Source organism: Chiloscyllium punctatum, chromosome 1, assembly GCF_047496795.1.
Source record: "Chiloscyllium punctatum isolate Juve2018m chromosome 1, sChiPun1.3, whole genome shotgun sequence".
NCBI classification, from domain to species: Eukaryota; Metazoa; Chordata; class Chondrichthyes; order Orectolobiformes; family Hemiscylliidae; genus Chiloscyllium; species Chiloscyllium punctatum.
This window is the reverse complement of record NC_092739.1, coordinates 114,550,322-114,566,491: the sequence shown is the minus strand read 5'-3', so window position 1 is coordinate 114,566,491 and position 16,170 is coordinate 114,550,322. Positions and strand designations below refer to the sequence as shown.

At 38.6% G+C, this 16,170-nt stretch overlaps 1 protein-coding gene across 3 annotated transcripts in view; it reads left to right on the top strand.

Annotated features, from left to right (window-relative positions):
- The window catches only part of zfr (zinc finger RNA binding protein), a 96,228-nt gene that overhangs the window by 58,328 nt on the left and 21,730 nt on the right, over nucleotides 1-16,170 (top strand). For 2 of the 3 annotated variants that reach the window (XM_072572606.1, XM_072572626.1), the window contains 4 exons: nucleotides 3,769-3,907; nucleotides 5,143-5,345; nucleotides 9,436-9,604; nucleotides 10,139-10,280. In XM_072572606.1, coding sequence (XP_072428707.1) covers nucleotides 3,769-3,907; nucleotides 5,143-5,345; nucleotides 9,436-9,604; nucleotides 10,139-10,280 — 653 coding nt within the window. The remainder of the gene's footprint in view (nucleotides 1-3,768; nucleotides 3,908-5,142; nucleotides 5,346-9,435; nucleotides 9,605-10,138; nucleotides 10,281-16,170) is intronic. The other variant, XM_072572616.1, reaches the window with a different exon arrangement.

Here is a 16,170-nt window from a genome sequence, read left to right as displayed (position 1 = left end):
AGGAAACCGGAGCACCAGGAGGAAACCCACGCAGACACGGGGAGAACGTGCAAACTCCACACAGTCAGTCGCCTGAGGCGGGAATTGAACCCGGGTCTCTGGCGCTGTGAGGCAGCAGTGCTAACCACTGTGCCACCGTGCCGCTGGTTTCATGTTGCTTTTCAGGTGAGGAAGTGAAAAATGTTTGCTTGGTCGTTGCTGCACATTATTCTAAAACCAGAGTGATAAGTCCATGAGATGTAGGAGTAGATGTGGAACAATTATCCTTTTAATGGATGTTAAATAATACTCAGCTGTTCTATTCTTCCTTCCAAATTAGCTATCCTCACATTTTCCAACATTATATCCCATCTGCCAAACTTATGTCCATTAATGTGTGAATGAGGATGTGAATGATTAGTAAGTTTGCACATGACACCAAAATTGGTGGTGTAGTGGACAGTGAAGAAGGTTATCTGAGTGCAGTGCGACCTTGAACAATGGGCCGAGGAGTGACAGATGGAGTTTAATTTAGATAAATGTGGGGTGTTGCATTTTGGCAAATTAGGGCAGGACTTGTACATTTAATTATTGGGTCTTGGGGAATGTTACCAAACAAAGAGACTTTGGAGTGCAGGTTCATAGTTCCTTGTAGGTGGAGTCACAGGTAGACAAAGGTAGTGTAGAAGACTTTTTGTACACTTGCCATCATTGGTCAGTGCATTGAGTAGAGTAGTTGGGAGGTCGTTTTGCAACTGTACAGGATATTGGGTGGGCCACTTCTGGAATACTATATTCATTTCTGGTCTCCCTGCTACAGGAGAGATGTTGTTAAACTTGAAAGGGTGCAGAAAAGATTGGTGCTTGGGTTGGAGTTTTTGAGCTATAGAGAGAAGCTGAATCATGAGGTACGTGGATAAGGTGAATAGCCAAGGCCTTTTTCCCAGGGTCAAGGGGTCCAAAGCTAGAGGGCATAGGTTTCAAGTAAGATGGGAAAGATATAAAAGAGACGTAAAGGCTAATTTTTTCGCAAAGTGTATTGAATGAGCTGCCAGAGGAAGTGTTGGAGGCTGGTGCAATTGCAACATTTTAAAAGGCACCTGGGTACATGAATAAGAAGGGTTTAGAGGGGTATGGGTCAAAAATGTTAGCAAATGAGACTAGATTAATTTAGGATATCTGGTTGACATGTATGTGTTGGATCAAAGTCTGTTTCTATGCTGTACAACTCTATTACTGTAAGTTAACCTGTTTGTGTCACAGTGTTATCCTCTCTACTTCCTTCCCGCTTATTTTGCTGTCATCAGCAAATGTGACATAATTACTTGAAAATATATGTACTAAATATGTTGTAAATAGTTGTGACACCAGCACTAGTTACAGGTATAATAAGAATAAAATTGGACAGACCACCTCACATCACTCTGGGCATCAACTTCTTGCACAATGAAGACATTGTGCAGAACCAACAGGACTGACTATGTTGCATCAACAACTTGAAATCAGTGATGCAAGTTGTGAATAGTCATGGTGTCAGTGCAGATATTTATGGAACACAGTTTCCACCTCTGTCATTGTGAATAACTACTCTTTACTCCGTGTCTCTCTCTCTCTCTCTCTGTCTTGAATTCAATCGGAAATGCATTTTGTCACTTGGCCCCTGATTCTGGAATTTCATACACCACTTTAAACTTAAAGTCCTTCAACTGCCAGCAAACCATTGCTGCAGCATGCATTATAGACTGTGATATCACCAAAGCTTCCTCCATAATAACTCAAATTTGCAAATTCTCCACAATCTTGGAGTATTGTGAATCTTGGGAATTCTCTACCCCAGAGGAAGCTCAGTCTTTGTGTATATTTAGAATAGAGGTTGATAGATTTCTGATTACAAATTTTGTAAATGCTTTTTTGGATGTGGGTTAAAAATATTTGATCAGCTGAGATCCTATTAAATAGGGGAGCAGCTCGACTGGATGAATGGTCTACTCCTGTAGCTATCCTATGGCAGATGGACTATAATTTATGGAAGTGTAAGATTATTCACTTTGACAGGAAGAACAGAGGGGCTGTTATTATATAAATAAGGAAAGACTGAAGAAGACAGAGTTTGTGAGTCTTGAAACATAAATCACAAAAAAGCTAGCTTACAAGTTCCATAGGTAATAAGGAATGTAAGTAAAGTTTTTGACTTTCTTACAAAGTTAATGGAATATAACAGAAGAGAGATCTTGCTAAACCTATACAAGGCATTCATCAGACTGCACCTAGAATACTGTGAACTGTTTTGGTCCTCTTACCTGAAAGAAGATATGCTGTCATTGGAGGCAATCCAAAGAGGTTCGTTCAGTGGGTAGGTGCATAAGGACTTTTCTGTGGAATGCTTTTATGGCAGAAGAATATAAGAGGCTGTGCCACTAAATATATTCAAGGCTGAGATTCTCAATTGGTAGGGGAATTATTATGGGGAGAGATGGGAGTTAAGGTTATCTCTCTGTGACAGATACATTCTTTCTCAGGTAAGTGGACCAAAATAATACATAATACTCAAGGTATGGTCTGAAAGGCTTTGTGCAGCTTTAGGAAGACTTCTTTACAAGTGTATTTATATTGTCTTGTTTTAAGACAATTTGCCTTCCAATTACTTGCTGCATGTTAGCTTTCAGTGACTTATGAGCCAGAGCACCAGGTCCTTTTGCCTATTCACACTTCACAAATTTCTCATGACTTGAGAAATACTGTGCGTTTCTTTCTTTGCTACCAAAGTGACTGACATCATATTATTCCACGTTATGTTCCATCTGTTACTCTCCTGCCTATTCAGCCAGTCTAAATTTATTTAAAGCCTCTGTGCACCCTCCTTATCAACTCTCATTCCCACCCTGTTTTGTGTCATCAGGAAATGTGGAAATATAATATTTGATCTTCAAATCTAACTTACTGATACAGATGCTGAATAGCTGGGGCCTTGTATTACTCTGCCAAGCTGACAATGATCCATTTATTTCTCAGTTTTGATTTCTTTTTATGTGAACCACTCCTAGAAATCCAGAGCTACAGGTTAATATTCTGAGCATGATCTTAAATCCCGCAGTGGCAAGTAGAGAAATTTTGAATTAACTAGCAATCTGAGATAAAAATTAGCCAATGGTGACCACTGATCATCAGGTTCTTTAATATCATTTAAAGAAATCTACTGTCTAACCGACGTATGACTCCAGATCCTTAGCAATGTGGCTGGTTCTTAAGTGGGGATTAGAAATGGATAATAAATGCTGGCCGAGCCGCAATGCCCACATACTGTGAATGAATAAAAAGTGCTCTAATATTGGTGTTCTAAGTTTGTTTATCAACCTCCCGTGTGGAAGATTGTCAGAATATCTAAAAATTGCCATGTCGACTGAGTCTCATTTATCTATGCAAGGTAACTTTCTCAATTAAGTTCCAGTAGATTTGTTAAACATTTCTCTTTACTAAATCTAACTGTGCCCAATCTATAATTTAAGTGTATAATTATTGCAATCCTTTAAATTCTGACCATTTTCTTCTGACTGATGTGGGGCTAACAGGTATGTAGTTTTCTGTTTTTTCTCTCTCCTCCTCAAGTAGTGAAGTCACATTTATAAAACCTGAGAATGCATTAATTATTCTCAACTGTCATGTAGCATTTTAACTAACTTTGGTCTCAGTAAAATCCATTTAATGCAATGTTTAGGATGAAAAATGTCGATTGCGGGTTTTGTATTTTTTTTGCAAGGTAACTAAAGTGCAAGGATTTTATATCTTCAGGCGATATGAGGAGGACATCTACTGGAGGAGAATGGAAGAGGAACACCATTATTGGGATGACCGTCGCAGAATGGCTGATGGGTATCCACCAGGCCTCCTTGGTGTCCGACCAGGAATGATGCAACCCCATGGACCATTAGTATGTTGCTTTTTGTGAGGTTGAAGTCCATTTGTTAAAATAAGTCTAAATAGAAGTATTCACACAACACTAAAATGATTTGGAAGTCTTTGAATCGAAAGGACTTGAATTCATTGCTCAGAGGTTGGAATGTCATATTGAGGTTGTATAGTCTGTTCTGATATAACGTGATAGTTCCATTCCCATGCGATCCTGTGTTATAAGAAAATTGTGTAATAGCAGCACCATTTAAAGCAAAGGGACTGGAATCGTGTTATAGCTAATACAGGTAAGGGAAGTTCGCGTTCCACAGATAATGGTCTAAAGTCTTCAGTTGTGTTATAGCCAATTTTCATTGAAGAAACACGTGTTATAGCAGAACCAACTGTCCAAGACGTTGGTGAGGCCTCTTCTGGAGTATTGTGTCCAGTTGTGATTCCCCTGTTGTAGGAATAATATTATTAATTTGGAAAAGGTTCAGAAGAGATTTAGTAAAATGTAGCCGGGAATGGAGGGTTTGAGGTATAAAGAGAGGTTGGATACTTAGAGAGATTATAAAATCGAGGAGTATAGATAGGTGAATGGCAGGTGTCTTTTACCTAGGGTGAGGGATTTCAAGACTAGGAGACATATGTTTAAGATGAGAGAAGAAAGATTTTAAAAGACGTGAGGGAGAGTTTTTTTAATGGAGTGTTTTGTATGTGCAATGAACATCCAGGGGAAATGATGGATGGAGTTACAGTTAAAACATTTGAAAGCTGTTTAGATAAATACACGAATAAAAAATGTTTGGAGGGATATGGGTCAAGTGCAGGCAGGTGGAATTAGTTTAGTTTGGGATTATGATTGGCATGGTCTGGTTAAACTGAAGGATCTGTTTCCATACTGTTTGCCTCTGTGACTGATTTCTTAACCTGTGCTATTTGGGTCTGGTTTTGATGATTTTAATCAAATTGAAACGTACCATTCCTATTTGTACATGGCAAGTTTTAAAATTCACATGTACTTTTCCATTGAGTTGATGGAAAATCAATTATTTAGTTGTTGCAGAAACAAAGATGATGATTTGCAAATAGACCTTGTGACTTAGATGCTTAAGAGAGAGAAAATTAAATGTTAAACATTTTTTGATCATTAGCTGATGAAATCTGGCTGCAGGTAGTTTTTTTCCCTTGTTGTAGTTGAATAAGTGTAATAAATTGACTTAAGCAGCAAAGGAAATACATTATTTTGGCACTAAATTTCAATCTGTTTAGCCTCCCAGGCGCCCAGACTCATCGGATGATCGCTATGTAATGACAAAGCATGCTGCTATATATCCAACTGAAGAGGAGCTGCAAGCTGTCCAGAAAATTGTTTCCAATACTGAACGTGCTCTTAAACTTGTGTCTGACTGCATCACTGAACAAGATAAACCAAAAAACAAAGAGGATGAAAAGAAAGATGCAATCAAAGATAGGTATGACACTTCAGAGTATAATTTTGGACAGACCTTAAACATTGCTAAAATGAGACATAAAATCATTAGGAATGAAATGTTTTTTAGAAAAGCGATTTTCGAAAAGAAACTGCAATTAAAGTGAGAAGAGGATGTTGATTGGTTGGCATATGGGTGGCATTGATCTGCCTCTGATGCTATAAATCATCCTGACTGCAATGAAAAGCTTCAACTTTTATCTCCTCTAGCAATGCTTAATTTCTTTGTATTGTGAGAGATTTGATATATTTTAAATATTCATTTATACACGTAGAATACTTTTACCTTGAATAACCATTTGTGAGAATGCACTATTTTCCAAATTTAGTGTAGTCGACCAGATTTATTTTGAATTGTTATTCTTCGACCAAGGATGATTTTTATCACACCCAAATGCTGTCCTTCATTGTCACTAATTTAAGATAGAGTCATAGAGGTGTACAGCAGGAGAACAGACCCTTTGGTACAACTCGTCCATGCCAACCAGATATCTGAAATTAATCTAGTCGCATTTGCCAGCACTTTAGCCCATGTCCCTCTCTAAACCCTTCCTATTCATGTACCCATCCAGATTCTTTTAAATATTGCAATTGTACCATCACTTCCTCTGACAGCTCATTCCCATACCCTTTTTGTGAAAAAGTTGTCCCTTAGGCCCCTTTTTAAATCGTTCCCCCCTCATTTAAACTTATGCCCTGTAGTTCTGGAATCCCCCACCCCAGGGAACAGACCTTGTCTATTTACCCTATCCATGTTCCTCATGATTTTCTAAACCTCTATAAGGTCACCCCTCAGCCTCCACCACTCCAGGGAAAACAGCTCCAGCCTATTCAGCCTCTCCCTATAGCTCAAACCCTCCAACCCTGGCAACATCCTTCTAAATCTTTTCTGAACCCATGGAAGTTTTACAACATTTTTCCTATAGCTGTTAGGTTCTTTTTCTTGAGATTCTTACACACTTTATGCAACTGCAATATGCCAATTTCTGTGAACAACCAAAATTTGAGGCAACTGCAAGCTTTGGAGGGTCACTTAACACTCTTCGCAATACTTGTGAAGCATGTCAAGAGAAGTCCTCTGAACAAAGGGACCAATTCTTTCTTCCTTACAAAATTTTTACATCACAGTCAGAAATGCCCATAAGACAACTCCCAGCCACTCCCCGATAATCACGTGCCACTCTAGACACAATGCGGTGACTTGACTGTTTCCAGAAACAATGTAATTCAGATTTTTCCTTAATGGCAAAATCTGTTGTTGTACATTTGTTTTTAAACTGCAGGGCCTGGTCAGAATTTCAATTTGTGTTCTTATTGATTCTGAATAGGAGATGATAATGTAAATCTACTCTGAATAGTAGGAGATGACAATGTTTTTTTATATATTGTATCTGCAAGTCAGAGAAACCTACATCTTTTATCCCCAGGGCATCCAATTTCTCACAGGTCAGCAGAGCAAATTAATCCCTTAATATCTCTTAGCAGGTGACCAGAATTGAATGCAGTATTCCAAAAGTGGCAGAAGTGGGTACTGCAGATGCTGGAGATTAGAGTCAAGATTAGTGTGGTGCTGGAAAAGCACAGCAGGTCAGGCAGCATCCAAGGAGCAGGAAAAATCAATGTTGCGGGCAAAAGCCCTTCAGGCTTCCTGATGAAGGGCTTTTGCCCGAAACGACTATTTTTTTGTATTCCAAAAGTGGCCTAACTAATGTTCTGTACAGTTGCAACATGACCTCCCAACTCCTGTACTCAATACACTGACCAATAAAGGCAAGTACTAAATGCCTCCTTCACTATCCTATCTACCTGCAGCTCCACTTTCAAGGATCAAGAATCTGCACTCCAAGGTCTGTTGGTTTAGCACCACTCCCCAGGGTCTTACCATTTAAACGTGCAAGTCCTGCCCTGATTTGCTTTTCCAAAATGCAGCACTTTACATTTATCAAAATTAAACTCCAACTGCCACTCCTTGGCGATCCGAGAACGTAACAGCGTTCTGGATGTACTTGCGCAACACAGTGGCTCAAGAAGGTGGTTCATGCCACATGTCCTGTGAACAACAGAAAAATGTTTACAGAAATGTTTAATGTCTCCAGGGTTATAGATGATCAACATTTCCTTTTATTGCTTTATTTTTTAATTCAGAATTTTGTAGAATTTTTTTTGCGAATTGTGACTGCCTGACCTGAGCTGCCAGAGGAAGTGGTGGAGGCTGGTACAATTGCAACATTTAAAAGGCATTTGGTATATGAATAGGAAGGGTTTGGAGGGATATGGGCCGGGTGCTGGCAGGTGGGACTAGATTGGGTTGAGATATCTGGCCGTCATGGATGGGTTGGACTGAAGGGTCTGTTTCAATGCTGTACAACTCGATGACTCTGACTTTTCTGTACTAATTTTACTCTGATCTGATTACGTTACAAATAATGTACATGGTTGTTACACATAATGGCTTTGAAGATGAATGTTTAGAACTGAGATCTACATTTAAAATAATGCTATCTTTACTACTCAAAGTAAAAAATGATCTCAAGAAACTGACGTAGCTTTATGGCAACAATGTGGTTGACTCATAATTGTCCTCTTCAGTGGTCTAGGAAGCCAGTTCACTTGAGGACAATTGCCTATCCCATACCATGAAGAAAATAGGACAAAGTTTTCTGGTCCCAATGAAAATCTACATCCTAAGACTGAAAGACATAGGAGCAGAATTGCCATTCAGCCCATTGAGCCTGCTTTGCAATTCAGTGAAATGACGGTTGATCTGATGGTCCTCAACTCCAATTTCTTGCCTTTTCCCCATAACTCTTCGTTCCCTTATTGATTAAAAATTTGTCTATCTCAACCTTGAATATACTTATTGTCCCAGCTTCCACAGATCTCTGCAGTAAAGAATTCCACACATTCACTTTCCTCAGAAGAAATTCATCCCTACTTGCCTTAACTATGTGATATCTTAAACTGAGATAATGCTGGCTGATCTTCATCTCTCCCACAAGGGGAAGTGACCTTCCGCATCTACTGTTAGAACCTTGAATGCCTCTCATCCTTGTGTTTTTCAGTGAGTACAGGCACAATCTAGTCCACCTCTCCTCATAAGACAGTTCCTCCATTCACCTGGTGAACCTTACTTGGACAGCCTCCAATGTCAGCATTTCTTTTATTAGATAATGAGCCCGAAACAGTTTACAGTATTCCAGCTGTAGCCTGCCTAGTGCCTTGTATATTTTTAGCAAAATCTCCCTATTTTTATACTCCATTCCCTTTTGAAATAAAGGCCAACATTCCATTTGCTTTCCCTATTACCTACTGAACTTGGATGCTAGCCTTTCATGATTCATGGATTAGGATTCCCAAATCTTTCTGTTATGTAGCTTAATGTAGTTTTTTCTCATTTAAATAATATTCTGCCCGTCTAATCTTCCGACCAAGGTGCATAAGCTTCTTTCTTTATATTCTGTCTGCCAAAACTTTGCCCAGATGCTTACTTTGTCTATATCCCTGTGCAGAAAATGTGTTGCTGGAAAAGCACAGCAGGTCAGGCAGCATCCAAGGAGCAGGAGAATTGACGTTTCGGGCATGAGCCCTTCTTCAGGAATGAGCTCATGCCCAAAACGTCGATTCTCCTGCTCCTTGGATGCTGCCTGACGTGCTGTACTTTTCCAGCAACACATTTTCAGCTCTGATCTCCAGCATCTGCAGTCCTCACTTTCTCCTCTATATCCCTGTGCAGATTGTCATCCTCACTGCTTGATTTCTCACCTCTTCTGGTGTCATTGATAAAGTTGGGTGTATTACATTTGCTTACCTCATCCAAATCATTTACATATTGTAAATAATTATGGCCTCTGCTTCTCACCAGATTTTGATGGAAAGGGATATAAATTGGTACAAAGAAACTTTTAAGTAAAAGAGATATGCAAAAAGGGGCAGAATTATTTGAGTCGTGGGAAAAGTAGAGTTTGACACTTGGTCTTGAAATCAACTAATGTTTTTACTATTTTACAAATAGCTACAGTAGGTACAGAAACTTGATTTGCATCTTTTATCTCTCCTACCCAAACTTGCTACAGAAGAGACGATAGCCAGAGAGCTTTGAAAGGTGTCATGCGAGTTGGTGTGCTTGCCAAAGGGTTGCTGTTACGTGGGGACAAAAATGTGAACCTTGTTCTGCTCTGTGCAGAGAAACCAACCGGAACACTGCTAAATCGCATTGCAGAGAACTTGCCAAAGCAGCTTGCGGTATGGTACTTTTGCTCAAAACAAAACTCTGGTGACTGATTTTAAAACATGTCTTTAGCATAATTTTGCTTACTAAACCCAGAATGACTTGGATTGGTAGATTAACAGAACTTTTTTTTGCTATTATTACATTTGGCAGGCACCTGTGGCTTACAGGCAATTATTATGAGCACAGGACATAAGACCATTTTGTAGAGTTTCGGTGTTGATATCCTGACATTTTCATGAAATGGGATCTAGAAACGTGTTAACTTTTTTCAACCAAAGATAGAAAGTGCCACTGCTGTGAAAGTTCAGTATTTATTTTTGTCTCCTTTTGTATCAAAAGAAGTGATGGAAAAACTACAGATGTTGGGAATGTAAAACTAAAACTTCATAGATGGTGAAATTTACAAATTACTGTAAAAAGGAAAACATAAAATTTATTTCTGTTTACAAATTTTGACTGTTTTCCAATTTCTGTTTTGATGTTTGTAATGCTGAACTGTGTATTGGTCAGCTTTTACGAATTAATTTTTAAAAATCTAACTACAGGTAACCACTCCTGAGAAATATGAAGTGAAGTGCTGCATACCTGACTCTGCCATACTACTCAATTCATATACGGAACCAAAAATGCAAGTCACCATCACACTTACATCCCCGGTCATTAGAGAGGAGAACATGAGGGATGGAGGTTGGCTGTCTAAGATTCTTTACTTGTCTGCTTCTCTGTTCTGTTTTTTTTTTCCTGCTATCTTCAGATGCCAATGGGCCCTAGGAGTTACTCTATGACACTTTTCAGTATATAAGAGACTTGAAAGAAAGTGGAATTCAAAGCATGTTATTGTGTGCAATATGTGAAGTTGACTGTGATCGTAAAGGAAAGTGTTGTAGAACTCACTATTCTGAGGTCCCTTGGTATTCAACACATGGCTCCCCTGAGTGCAAGCTGAACCCTGTATTCTTAAGAATATTTTTGTAATATAACTTCCAAGTGTGTTGGTGTTCATATTTTTAAACATTTTTCACATAATTCATGGGATTCCTTATAACAGAACAGGGCTCTTAAATTCAGATTTGTTGTCTGGAAACTCTTATTAGATGTGACAGGCACTTGATATCCTAAAAAATTAAAAACCACAATATGAAATAACTGGTAACATGGCCTGAGGAATGCTAATTAACTTGAGTTGTCTGCTGAAGCATCTTGTTTGAGTTGCTGACATATAACTGTAAAGCTGATTTTTTTGTCTCCAGAAAACAAGCTAAAGCTTTAACAGTAATGGATAATTTTTTTCAAAAATATGGATTTAATTGCGGGGGTGGGGGGGGAGATAAATCCCAGGCACCAAAGTAATTGAATATCTTTTGAGTAAAAACATTGTACAGTTTAAAAATGAGCAAACTTTTTGTCACTTCTGACCTGAGGAACAGCACAATATTCTTACATTTCATTGAATTTTAGAGCCCTGGTAATGTAAAATGCCAGATTTTATTGTAGGCTTTCAGAAAATCCTTAGGGGAGTTACTAAACTACTACTAATGAAGGCTTTGCGAGAGGAATCTCTGATGGATAAGGGACGGGTATAAGGAAAAAATTCCCTTAATTGTTAGACTGCCGCCAAGTTGAGTCTGCGTGTTTTGCTGGTTTTGACTCTGCAATAACTTATTTGTGACCTTTGTTGGGATGTGGATTTCCAGCAAGATGGTTGTTTTTATCTATCCATAGCTCATGGATTCAGTCCAAAGCCTTCTAGCATCAACAGCAAGAATCGAATCCTCTCAGGGGCTGCTGCCACGTCATCGGAAGGATTTTTGACCAAGGTTTTTGTAAGAGCTTAGCCACACCTGCCACACAGTTGTTGGATGGACTGGGGCCACTCCAGCCTTGCTTATATATAAAATGTATCTAGAGATCGAACAATGCCACTTAGTGTTGGTATCAGATATTTTTACTTTCTTTAAAATTAAGTAAATTGTCTTTCACAATCCCCTTTTATACAAAAATTACATTTAATTGAAGTTCAATTTCTAAAATTGTGTAGTTCCAAACTAAACACATTCAAATTGCTTTGGTGGTTTGTTTACAAGGAAATGTCTGGTATGTTATGCCAGCATTACATATACTACCAGATATGTGGTATCGGTCTATCTCTTAAGTGTTCTTGCAGAATTCCATTTCCTTTCCTGCTTTCTTTGACTTAGTTTGATGCTGCTGAAATATAGGTGATAATTATTTCTATGAAACTTTAGCAGGGCCACAAAAATTCATTTATTTTCAAAGCAGTCCAACAATCATTTACACACCAGCTCACAACAACATTTGTGAACAAATCATAGCTGAATAGCATATTGAAATTGCTGAAGTAAAATCACTGCCCTTTCATTTGTACCAAAAATCAAAGTCATCTCAGGTTAGAATAAAACTACCATAATTTCCCTCAGGGCTTTAAGAATCCTTGGTTACTGACACAGATTGCAGTATTCATTAACAATTACTGAAATTTCCTAATTAGTGATTTTTGACCAGATATTTTAAATAATAAGGCATAGACAATTTAATAAATAATCACACCATCATCCAAACTTTGGAGATTAAGTTTTCAGTAATTCAAGTGAAGTTTATTTAAATGAAGTAAACTGTGCTGCCTAAATGTTACTGTGAAAATTACCTAAATGGATAACACGTTCTACTGGTGACTTTGTCACTCCTAAGTACACTGCTTAAACTAAAACTTCTAATTTTCAAATCAATCGTCAAAAACATTTGGTTAACCTTAAGAGTTAAAACCATTTTTTGGATCTGAGGTCTTAAATCATAGAAAAAATTAGTTTGGAAACTAAGCTATGCTGGCCTGGTAGTTCTTTTTCAATGTCAGTGTATTAATATTTGAGGTTTAATATCAGGATGCCTCTGCATTATATCCAATAATGACAGTACATACCTCCAGATAAACTGCAATATTTGTGGATGTAATTTAAAAACTTCTATCACTTGTATCCTTCACATTTATCTAAATAAAAGATATTTTAGGGAACCTTTAAAACAAGGGTACAGTTGAGGTAATGTTTTTTCACTTTGGAATTTAAAAAATAATGTATCTTGTGTATCATGAGAAAGCTAGCTAGAAATATAATTGCAGATGGTAAGAGTTTTTGCAAATTCATAAATAGAATGCCTGAAGTGAGCGTTGGTTTTTTAAAAGGTGAGACTGAGGAGTTGATGAGAAGCAAGCAAAGAGTGAAAGTATTAAGTAAGCATTTTATATCTGTTTTTATTGTAGGAAACGTAAGTTTCCCGAGAATAGCTTAAAATTAAGATGGCAATAGAAAGGAGGAACTTTAAAGCATTTTCTATGCGAAATGCACTTCGAAAACTATTGGAACTAAAGGCTGACAGTTCCCTTGGACCTGATGGACTACATTTAGGAGTCTTAGATGAAGTGGCTGCAGAGGGATGCATTGGTTGTCATCTTTGAAATTTCTATAGATTCTGGAACTGTCCCAGTCGATTTGAAAACCACAAATGAAAAACCTCTTGCTACTGTTGTTCGGGGGGGGGGGGGTTTAAACTAATGCAGCAGGGGAATGGGAACCTAAACTGTAGTTCCAGTGTACAGGAGGTTGAGGGTAATGAGGTCAGGGATAGGTTTACAAGGTCATCAGAGGGCACAGGCAATCGGGATGTTGGTTTGAAATGTGTATAATGGGGTTTCGATGTTGTGGCCATTTCAGAGACAGGCTAGAGGAGGGATAGGAATGGTTCTTGCAGATTCTGGGATTTCGATGTTTCAGTAAGAACAGAGAAGATGGTAAAAGAGGAGGGAGTGTGGCATTGTTAACCAAGGGTAGTGTTCAAGCACCTGAGATAACATTTGAGGATTCACCCACTGAGGTTGTTTGGGCTGTGGTTAGAAACAGGAAAGGAGAGGTTGGCTTGTTGGGAGTTTTCTATACGTCTCCAAATTGTTCCAGGGATATAGAGGAAAGGATAGCAAAGGTGATTCTCGATAGGAGCAAGAGTAACAGAGTACTTGTTATGGAGAACTTTAACTTCTCCAATATTGACTAGGAATACAATAGTTCAAGTAATTTGGATAGGTCACTTTTTGTTCAATGTGTACAGGAGGGTATTTTGACACAGCAGGTGGACAGGCCAACAAGGCTTTGGTACTGGGGGATGAACCCAGCTAGGTTTTAGATTTGGAGGTAGGTGAGCACTTTGGCGATAGCGACCGTAATTCAGTTATGTTTACAATAGCAATGGACAGGGATAAGTATATACCACAGGGAAAGGGGTATAACTGGAGGAAAGGCAATTATGATGCGATTAGGCAATATTTAGGAAGCATAGAATGGGGAAGGAAACTGCGGGAGATGGACGATCTTGAAATGTGGAGCTTATCAAGGACACTCAGTAGCTGTTCCTTGAATAAATATATACTTATCAGGCAGGGAGGTAGTTGTCGAGCCATGGTTTACTGAAAAAGTTGAATCTCTTGTCAAGAGGAAGGCTTATGTGAGGATGAGGTGTGAAGGCTCAGTTCGGGGCCTTGAGAGTTGTACGTTAGCCAGAAACGATCTAAAGAGATGGCTAAGAAGAGCCAGGAGGGGACATGATAAGGTCAAGGAAAATCCTAAGGCCTTTTATAGGTATATCAGGAAGAAAAAATGACTAGAGTAAGATTAGGGCCAATCAAAGGTAGTAGTGGGAAGTTGTGTGTGGAATCTGAGCAGGGGGAAGGGCTTAATGAATACTTTTGTCAGTATTCACATTCTAAAATGGTAATGTTAGTGAGAAAACGGAGATACAAGTTACTAGATTAGATTAGATTAGATGAGATTGAGGTTGACAAAGCAGGTTTTAGCAATTTTGGAAGATCTGAAAATAGATAAGACCCCAGGGCTGGATGGGATTTATTCTCTGATTCTCTTGGAAGTCGTGGAGAAGAATGCAAAGCTTTTGGCTTCGGCCTTTGTCATCATTGTCGACAGGAGTAGTGCCAGAAGACTGGAGAATAGCAAATGTTATTCTCTTGTTTAAGAACAGGAGTCGGGACAACCCTAGTAATTATAGGCCAGTGAGCCTTCCTTCGGTTGCGGGTAAAATGTCAGAGGGTTATCAGGCAGAGGATTTATAATCATCTGGAAAGGAATAATTTGATTAGGAATAGTCAACATGGTTTTGTGAAGGGTGGGTGGTGCCTCACTAACCTTATTAAGTTCTATGAGAAGGTAACAAAACAGATGGATAAGGTTAAGGCTGTTGATGTGATGTGTATGGACTTAGAGTAAGGTGTGACTTAATTGAGATGTGCAAGATAATCAGAGGGTTAGATAGGGTGGACAGTGAGACCCTTTTTCCTATGGTGAGGGCTAATGCGAGGGGACATAGCTTTAAATTGAGGTGTGATGGATTTAGGACAGATATTGGGGTAGTTCCTTTACTCAGTAGTAGGGGCGTGGAACGGCCTGGCTGCAATAATAGTAGACTCGTAATGTTAAGGGCATTTAACTGGGCATTGGACATACATATGGATAATAATAGAATGGTGTAGGTTAGGTGGGCATCAGATTAATTTCTCAGGTCAGCACAACATCGAGGGCCAAAGGGTCTGTACTGTGCTGTAACGTTGTATGTTCTATGGATCAGTGCTGGGACATCACGACAATTTACATTATTGACCAAGATTAAGGCACTGTTTACATCAAAGTTAAATTTGCTCAACACAAAAATAAAGCAAGTTGTAAAGATATTAGGTGTCTGTAAAGGCACATAGGTTAAGAGAATAAGCAACATTTTGGCAGATGGGGTACAGTATGAGAAAATGTGAGCTTTTTCAGTTTGCAAGAAGAACAAAAATCTAGAATGTTATTCAAATAGAGATTGCAAAATATATGGTAGAGGAATTCGGTGTGCCCATGTATGAATCACAAAACTGGCTAATGGGTATAGTAAATTGAGTGTTTGCCTTCATTTCAAGACAAAAGGACAGTAAACACAGAAGTCTTGCTATAGCTGTTTGGGCTTTAATGAAGCTTCATCAGAAATGGTGTTGATAATGTTGATCTCCTTGCTTCAGAAAGGATGTAATTCTGTTTGGAAGCTATCAAAGAAGATTCACAGCTGATTCCTTGGAGGAAAGGGTTGTATAATGAGAAGAGGGTTGAGCAGGTTATGCTCTTTGAAATTTAGAAGAAAGAGAGGTGTTATTGAAACATGAGAATCTGAGAGTACTTAAGAGTTCTCTATCTCAGACAGCAGTCAAAAGCTATATCATGCAATATATTCAAAGCAGTGTTGGATTGATTGTTGATTGACAAGGAAATTTGATGAATTGGGATTGGTGGGCAAGCAGGAAAGTGAGTTAAGGTTACAGTTTGGCCATGATCTTATTAAATGGAGTTGCTGCTCCAGCTGAATGGATTTCTATTTAATTATGACTGTAGTTATTTTTCTAGATCACTATGTACTGCAAAATTATTGTAATGCCTCGTATCTGGCATTGAATGGAAACTCCAGGTTAGATAAAATTTTAAACACTAATGTACAGTGGATTTAAGAGACATTCCTTCTGCATAAA